The sequence below is a fragment of the Glandiceps talaboti genome, chromosome 9, assembly GCF_964340395.1.
Source record: "Glandiceps talaboti chromosome 9, keGlaTala1.1, whole genome shotgun sequence".
Classification (NCBI taxonomy): Eukaryota; Metazoa; Hemichordata; class Enteropneusta; family Spengelidae; genus Glandiceps; species Glandiceps talaboti.
In genome coordinates, this window is record NC_135557.1 from 15,765,411 (window position 1) to 15,775,323 (window position 9,913).

Consider the following 9,913-nt stretch of genomic DNA (forward strand, 5'->3'; position numbering starts at 1 on the left):
TGTTTGTCTCCATACATGTCTTGTATTTATTTATTTATTTATTTATTTATTTATTTATTTATTTATTTATTTATTTATTCTTTCATTTATTTCTTTACTTATTCATCTATACATATTTATTTATCTAATCATGTTTATCTATTTTTAATATTTACATTCCGATTTTGAGCAATTGTTATTTTTTATTGATACCTAGCCTTCAGAATGTTGACAGATTTTTCTCATAACGCACGAAAAACGTGTTAGAGTGTAAAGTAATATTTTGTGTAATTGGGTATAAAATTGTTTCCGACAATTCATATGAAAATTAATATGGCACGTCTGCTTTTAATTTCAACCGCGTTCTATAACACTTCACTCATTACTTGTGTATCATGTAATGACAGGGTGGAGAAAGGATACTTATAAAGCAACCAAAAACATATGACGTGATAAAAAAAACTTCACGCAGCTCAACAAATATCTTACCAAATTTGATATTTTTTTCATAGAACGAGAGTAAATGTAATGTGAAAAATACAGACACTAAAACGAATAATTGTCCCAAAGGATAGCGTTTCTACAATTATTTTCATCGGATAAGCGTTGGGTGGTAGAATGTATTGCTTTACTGTAGCAAATATTTGTGTCAAAGTTAGTTTTTAACATTCTACGGCTGGTTTCGTCACTTAATTATGTGACCTCAGTATGGGGAACTACTGACAATTGCGCTGAGGGATTTTATCATCTTGTTCAACAAAAAATCTTGCTAACATTGTAACAATGTTTGGTCAAACATGACAAAAATCCTAGTAACACTACTACTTTAAAAAGTTTGGGTTGATAAAAACAACATTTGCTACGTTTTCTTTGCATTAGCTACACCACTGTCTTCGAAGAATGTTGCCAAATATATACATTGTAACAATGTATACTTTTATCAAAGGTCACTGGTTGATTGTACGTCCTTTTTTGTTGTGCCAGACAATAAGATGTAGCAAAGTTCGTAAGATTTGTGTCCAGTCAGACGCTATAATGTAGCAATTTTCGTACGATTTTTGTCCAGTTAGACGATCACTTGTTTCAATGTATTTTGGCTTCCATTTTAAATATGTTTATAACGTTGTTTTATCAATGTATCGCTCATTTCAACTGTTGTATTTGTCCTCAGACCACTAAATAGAGATTTGTCTTTAATGTCCCCCTGACATGAGTCACCACATAAACATCGCAGTACGTTGAAGTGAACGTCTAATTGTCAAAACGGCAGAAGGTGTTTGACAAGGCTGGTTTTTTTTTAATTACGTGATAATTTGTTAGTTTTCTTTGAGTGATCTTTTTTTCCCATTGCTTAATTTGGTGATAAATAAACGTGTCAGATATGTGTGTCTCGTGAATGTGATGGATGACTCAACTGAGTGGAAATAAATGTGAGGAAATGGTATTGAATATCGTACGTGCATGTAGTTTTGCACGATCGTCTGTAAGCGGCCTCGGATATCAAGATCAAGAGATAAGTGTGGAATGGTTTTCTATATCGTTTGTGTAGATGTGTCTTTTCCTTCCCTAGTTCCACAATGAGACGAACAAAAATGTCTGTTCGCCGCTTAATCCTGTCAAGCATTCTTTGAAGGGAACGAGTTTCTTTTGGGGGTTTTCTTTTCTCTAATTGCAATCATTTTTATACATTATCGTCATTACTGTTCCCGCCATTTCTACACACGGCTTACTAATAATCGCCCAAACGTTGCAGACGTTGTTCGACAACACCAAGTGACGCTGGCTGTACTTGATTCATTTTGTACTAGATATGTCTTTGAGCACAACTCTCTCCAGACCGCTCTGTACACGAGCAAAGCATCGTAGAGAAACACAAAGTAATTACAGTGGCAAGGTAATCTAATAACAACGAAATGAGATTTCGTAACCCCACACAAAGTGCACAGAAAAACCAATAGAACCGTAATAATAAGTATTATGCACAGAAAATGCAAAATGTGTATGTGTATAATAAATACGCAGGTTTTCGTTCAGATGTAAAATATAGATTTTCGTTTCTGCTGTCTAAACTCATTAACTGCATCAAAAAGCACTTGTTTGAGGATACGTCCATCACATTACGCAATGATTGATTATTTTCAGCCACAGGTTTTAAATCTCTTGAGAGCAGCTCATGTCAACAAAATGTTTCCGTGGCAACGCGGCATTTGCGGGTTGTATCAACCCAGAAAATAACGCTATTTTCGATAATACTTTGTGTTTTTATAACATCGCATTCCGGCGAGTTCAGTGAATAGTAAGCCACTTATGAGTTTATAGGTCGATATATTCGAGTAGGTGCCGAATACCGAGAGCTTGCGATTTACGAAATTCAATATTAACGATGCCATCCATCGACATACGGTTACTTGTATTATATGTGTTGTCGTCTCTCTCTGTCTGTAATTATATCACACCCAATTTTCAAAATATTCAAATAATCACAAATCACAAACCTTTTGGAGTTTCCCGCTGACATCCAAATGTATCGTCTTCGAGGCATCGTACGATGCACCATTCCCCATTTCTCCAAAATGTCTTTTTTAGAACAGTTGGTTAGAATTCCACCGCAGAGATAGCGTGTCTCCGTTCGTGAGATAATCGTTGGCAAACGCGAGGAAAAGAGCGGGCCAAAACCACCTTAAATACACACGCCGTGTATTATGAATTATCCTCAACAAAAACACACGTCGTTCTACTGGCTCGTTAAATCACCAATGTCAGTGAAATCCTTATGTCCAAGCTCCTGTCATCATTGACTCCATGGAAACAACATCCAGGATAGATGGGAAGTAAGCAATGATACAGATCTATACGGCTTCATGCCATGTCCGACTGACGTCACGACCCCCTACGTTGGCAGTCAACCACGGTAATGAAGCCAATCATAAGAAAGGATGTTCGCCAGCTCGACGGTTGCTAGGAGACGCGATATGAAAGTAAAGCTTCACCAAGGATCGGCCAGAAACAATTATTATATGCAACAGTCGGTTATCATGATTTATAATGATGATAGACAGATGGAAAGAATACACAAATAATTAATTTGCTTTATGGTACATAGCAACAATATAACAAACAAAAACATGGTCACGTTGCTATGAATGATTCAGAAATTTATGTCAAATATTGAAAAATTAGGAAACAAAATTAAAATGTCAAATGACAACGGTTGCTATAGTTTGTAGATAGTTGTCATAGCAACGGTAGACAAATAAACAGCTCTAGCGCGAAATTGTTTTTTAATTGCCTCTTTCATCTTGCTTGTTTTTGCTGTTTCTTATTTATGTTTTGGACTGGATTGACATTTTATGCCTTCGATTATTCGGAGTACACTCTACAAGGTGTGGTTATACTCTCTTCGTCGCATGTATTAGTAAGTAGCGTCTGTGTGTGTGTGTGTGTGTGTGTGTGTGTGTGTGTGTGTGCGTGTGCGTGTGCATGTGCATTTGCGTATGTGTGTTTGTGTGTGAAAGCCAATAGTATTATGATATAGAAAAAAGAAATGCATAAGGAACTTGTGAGACAGTCCGAATAAATAGATGTAATCCGACGTTTCGAATAAAAAAAAATTCAAGGTATTGAAAGGCAAGACATAATAGGTAAACACCTGATTATAGCATTATGATATAATAGATGAATATACGCCATTCAATGATCTGTGTTCAAGTGTCTTATCTCTGTTTTGTAGAGTGATTGATTGGTTTCATACATAGAATGGATTTAGTTACTAGATTAGATTGCATTAACTTAGATTAGATTAATTTAGATTAGATTAGATTAGGTTAGATTAGATTAGACTAGATTATATTAGGTTAGATTAGATTAGGTTAGATTAGATTAGATTAGACCAGGTTAGTTTAGATTAGATTAGGTTAGGTTAGATTAGATTAGGTTAAATTAGGTTAGATTAGATTAGACTTGATTAGATTAGGTTAGATTAGGTTAGTTTAGGTTAGATTAGGCTAGGTTAGATTATATTAGGTTAAATTAGGTTAGATTAGATTAGATTAGGTTAGATTAGATTAGATTAGGTTAGATTAGGTTAGATTAGATTAGGTTAGATTAGGTTAGATTAGATTAGACTAGATTAGGTTAGGTTAGGTTAGGTTAGATTAGATTAAACTAGATTAGATTAGGTTAGATTAGGTTAGGTTAGATTAGATTAGATTAGATTAAATTAAATTAAATAAAATTAGATTAGATTAGATAAGATATCCTTTACTGTCCATAAAAACATGGAAATTCGTCTTGACACCATGCAAACATTAAATTTCTATAGATAACAAGACCCGCGTACGCACACAAATTACCAATTTAAAAATGTACGTGTTAAGCTGATTTTTATACTACGACCCACAATGCCAAGTTGCTATGATGGTAAAATATAACTATATGATATTGTGCTTTTACACGAGTTGAAATGTTTTAATACACTAAGCACAAGCCAATTTGAAGGTTTTCGAACAAGAAATGTGCAATGTATACCCTGGTCGTACCACAGGGAACAGGACGAATAGTTACTTTTGCTCTCGCGATTTTCCGGATTTCTAATTTTATTTTCTCTATATTTCAAATAACTTTTTAAATATTGCCATCATAACTATTGTTTCTTAAGCTTCGCACTGTTTTTTCCCCAATTTTCTACCGTTAGCAGTCTTATCAGAGTTTAGCAACTTTGCATTGATTACTAGATTTATCTTAGAACAAACTCGCGGGTTATTTGCCCAATTAACACATTGCGCAGTGAGTGTAAACATCTCCTGATCATGATCTGACTAAGGGAAGTACAAGGCCTGCCATTAGTAGGATCAGCGGATGTTTACACTCACTGTGGTATGTGTTAATTGGGCAATTATCCTGTGAGTTTGTTCTAGGTAGGATTAGCAATCTAGTAATTAAATGTAAATTCTGATAAAATAATTCGTAATGATAGGAAATAGGCAATAATTATGGAGGCAATATTTAAAACTTTATTTGAAATATAGAGAAAATAATATTTGAAATCCGGAAAATCGCGAAAACAAAATTGATTATTCGTCCTGTATTTTATAGTCGTACCATGGATAAGACAAGATATGTGTTCTAACTGAAAAATGAGGAATTTATACGCTGGTTGTGTTACGTTACAACTCAGAATATTAATAGAATGGCTTCCGTCTATTTGCATTTACGTGAGAATTGTAGCGTTTGCTTCCAGTTAAATGTCGGAACGAAAAAAAGTACAAAAACAGATGAAAAAAGTCCTCAAAATCACGTCAAACGCTACTATTAGTGCCGGCAGTTACTCTGCTTCAAATATCGCGTGACTTTACGTGATGCAACGTAACATCGCAACTTCATACATAATCAATCAACGGCCCCTAATTAGGATTAAAAGATTATCTCTACAGCAAATAAGTGACATCATCACATCAAGGAAAAAGCCACGTTTCTAGTCTGTCTATTTAGTTGTCTGAGGTTGCAACAACTCGAGTTTCTAGGTCCTTGATTCTGCGGTGCTCTATTAGTCAAAAGTTCGGAATCGATCATTTTTTGTCAATGTTGCTTCTAAAATTAAGCTTATCCTGGCATAATTATACCACTCTTCCATATTTTTCTTCAGTCAACCGAAAAATATGAGTGACGAAAGGATTTTGTCTCTGCCCGTTTTTCACAAGCCCCACTGCCACTCGAATTAAATATTTTAGCACCATTTGTCTATCATTTCTCTACCCCAATTATACATTTCCTTGTTGTCATGGTAATGTGGTTCCCTTGTCAATCATGTGTAAGTATCGGTAGTGTGTTCACGCAGTAACACCTCAATTGTACTGTGTGTATTAATTTGCCACGATGTGCTTTGTACTATGTAAGATAAATATACACACAGATGGGCGGATGGACAGACAGACAGACAGACAGACACCCCCCCACACACACACACATGAGCAACACAGACGAACAGAAAAAGACAACGAGAATTAATCTAATACACGTAAATTAAGAGATCATAACTCATCTTTCTTCAGACGACTAATTCAATTTGTTATGGTCTATTTTATCTAATATGCTCTGCTGCTATTAAACTTCGAATTTAACAATGTTCTCCCCAGTGAGACGTCTTGATCTAAGTTATATTATATATATATATATATATATATATATATATATATATATAGTGTGTGTGTGTGTGTGTGTGTGTGTGTGTGTGTGTGTGTGTGTGTGTGTGTTTGTGTGTGTTTGTGTGTGTATGTATGTATGTATGTATGTATGTATGTATGTATGTATGTATGTGTGTGTGTGTGTCAGTGTGTCTGTGTGTCTGTGTGTGTATGCGCACGTGTTTAACTTCTTTGGGATAATTAATTATCTTTTGCGATCAATATTTGGATCCCGATTGGTGGGATACATTACATTTCAACTCTCGGGTGCATGTAAAGTCTATCTACGACATGGTGCTTGTGGAAACAAGTGTTTTCCCTTTCTACTCTCAAACACCTACAAGATCAGAAAGCCGAGGGCCAGACATGAGTTGGGCTTGGCAACTTCTTCAGTGCGACCTTTAGAAGAATATTTTATCTGCAATTATTCTATCCTTTTATCCTGCTGTACGGCATGAACCAATAGTAGTCGTCAACAATTTAAATAAAAATTGTTATAATAATAATAATAATAATATCCCCACCGAAAGTATTTATAGGCCTACATTCTATATTTTCTTATCCCAATTAGAATATTTATCTAATCAGAGACTATTCTTGACTGTGGCTGAGTCAAAGATTTTGAATTAATTGGAATCCAAATTCCCTGCTGTATTTTTATCGACGATACTTCTATGTTACAGTAATTGGGCATTTTCCTATTCTGCAGACCATAAACGTAAGCATGCAGCAAGAATAACAATTTTGAAAACTAAATGACTGTACGATTTGATAGAAAGGAATTGTATAAATATTCCTAAATGTCTATCGTGTACACCAAAAATGTGTTCATGCAGCACCACTGAAAATTTGTAAATTGCAAAATGTCAATAGTGCAGAATTTCTAAGCAAGCCTGCGAGAACTATATATCGTGTAGTGATTTGTAGACTGCTTTTGATTGCCAAGCATGATGCACGATTACGCTTGTGGTCTGCAGGATATAGTCATACCATAAATGAATATTATTGAGTCATTTCTGGATTTTATTCGGCATTTTGGTCTGCGCAACTAACATTTCTGGTTAACAATCAAATTCTATATCGTGTAATGATTTTTAGATTCCATTTGATTTTCAAAGCTGCCGATCATGACTCACGATGACATTGAAGGTCGTCACGGTAGACATTTTATGCACTCGTATGTTTTTCGTCTTCATGGTGAACATTTTTTATTTAAATATTAAACAAAATAAAATTGTTACACTTTTTGAAGTATTCTATATTCAGAAAATAGTCGTGCCAAAGAGCCCACCCACACAACAAGGAAACAAATTTGATTCAGAAAATATTCGTTCTAAATAGCTCACTTATACAATTATTTGTGAAAGAATAACGATATTGACTTGTCATGACATAACTATGGCAGGCCACGTATCGCAATATTCAATAAAATACGTATATATTCCAATAGTTTCATTCACTGTGTAGAATTCTCAATACAACTTAATTGATGAAAATTAAGTTTTGTTGCCAATAAAACATATTTTCATGAATAAATCAAATTAGTATTCATAAACTTCATGTTTTTATTTCTTAATCTATACATTTATATTCTGAGAATCGTTCTAAACAGCGTAAAAATCAATGTTTATATTCACAAATTTCAGTTCGTTATTCATTAACGTCTATTCATGTTGATGGTTTATATGTATTTTTAAGTTTCATTAAAAATGCATTTGTATTCGTCAAAATTACATTCTAATTCCCAATATTGTTATTGACGAATTATTTTTGTATCAGTAAATTGTATTGGTTATTGATTGTATTTCATATTGAACCAGTGTTCTATTTGCTTGACATAAGAATTCATATCCTCGTATTAGTCATGTTGCCGTTGTACAAGAGATTGTAGTTTCCATAGTGTGAGTTCTCTCTGGTATATTCCATTATCAAACAGACAATGAATGATCAATGGTGTTTTTTATTATTGTACATTACTTGATTACACCTCTCAAACACTGTCGAATTGATAGGAAAATGCACGAATATGTTAATTTTTTCGACATTATGTTTAAACAAATTACAAATTTATAGTACCAGTACTTGATTATTTAATGTTTTTTTTAGGAAGTCTAAGTAGCATTTCTGAGATATAAACAAAACGTCGACATGATGATGTAAAATTTGAACACCAAATAAAGGTGTTAAAAGCATTAAATCGTATTATCTCGTATTAAACAAGGACCGTAAATATTTCATATGTTTGGACCCATTACATTAATGAGACAGGAAAATTGTGACATTAATTATGATTAAAATATTTAATAATTCATAACGCAAATATATTCCATATTGTAATAATAGGCGATGATTAATATCCTCATAAGACTACTAACTAAATGTAACATTTGTTTTAATGGGTGCATGCAACCAAGCTGTTCTCGGGCAATATGCATACATTTCTTTGTGCTAATGTACAGTTGAGTTATTATTTGCATTCTGTTCCAAGCGTGGATACAGAATGTGTTTTACAACGTAAATCAACCTGAAAACAAACACTCTGTGAAACACAGTTATACAAATTGAAACACATAAATACAGTGACTCGACTTAATATTCCCTCTTAAAATGATAATTTCTTTAAATTTCAATACTTTGACTTTGAAGCATATATAACCATTTCACAGCTATTGCACACAGCTCTTTGGTTGACAACGTTTAGTGAGCATGGCTTCTCTTATACAGACACAGACATTTTATCTCTCCTTCCCTCACTTCCTCCCTTCCCCCTCATCACTCCCTCACCACCCATCTCCCTGTTTTTTTTGTGTGTTTTTTTTAAAGTCTGAATGTTTGCTTTTCTTGTTTTTAATGAGACCTTGGGATTTACATATGGTAACCTATTAGTATCAAAGACGTAATGCTGCCGATCATGACGTAATTCTGCCCTCATACACCTAGGATTAATTCGACTTAAAACAAGACTTAATATATTACCATGGCAATAGAGGTTGACATCTTCCAAGGTTCGTCGTTTGAGGGCTCAGTTATTGACCATTGGTCGAACTAATCATTGGCGCCTGAGGGCGTTCAACGGAAGTAATTAATTATCAATAAGGTAGATTTAAAGCCAATAAATGAATCATAAATTATTTAGAAAAAACAGTTTATCATATATTTTTTAAAGTTATATTACACCTTAATTTTTTTTTAATTTTAAGAATTAGAAAACAGATTCAATTTCCAAATTGCAGTTATCCGACGATCAACCTGGAACTCTCTCCGGAATCGCTAGTACTTTGCTGTGATAACGCCCATACATATGTAGACCCGGTGGCTCCATCAAACATTCCAAAATTCATAATTAAAGGAACAAAAGTACTCTCTGGTAAATTTTGATGATTCTCAACATCAGAACTGCTAGAATGTGTCACCGTAAAAATAATATACGGAGACGAATACCTTCTGGGCTTGATTTCTCGATTTCCCCAGCCAGGACCTCTTGTAATTACTGAAGGCTGCTTTGTCGTTTTATATATATTTGCGTGCGCGTGTGCGTGTGTATGTGTGTGCGTGCGTGCGTGCGTGCGTGCGTGCGTGTGTGTGTGTGTGTGTGTGTGTGTGTGTGTGTGTTATCGATAAATAACTCCATCTATTAGTATGTGCTGTAGAGTATATGGCTCCGAATATATTTGTGCAGCTGTAGCTTACTGTACCCTCAATACATACTTGCAGAGGTGATGACATTTGCAAAAGATGTTGAAATAGATAGT

The 9,913-nt window shown here is 34.3% G+C and overlaps 1 protein-coding gene across 1 annotated transcript in view; it reads right to left on the reverse strand.

Annotated features, from left to right (window-relative positions):
- LOC144439658 (high affinity cGMP-specific 3',5'-cyclic phosphodiesterase 9A-like) overlaps nucleotides 1-2,712 on the reverse strand; it is a 46,988-nt gene extending 44,276 nt beyond the window's left edge. Inside the window, exon 1 of the mRNA XM_078128897.1 lies at nucleotides 2,475-2,712. Within this exon, the coding sequence (XP_077985023.1) occupies nucleotides 2,475-2,543 (69 nt within the window). The 5' untranslated portion in view covers nucleotides 2,544-2,712. The remainder of the gene's footprint in view (nucleotides 1-2,474) is intronic.
- Nucleotides 2,713-9,913: the final 7,201 nt, after the last annotated feature.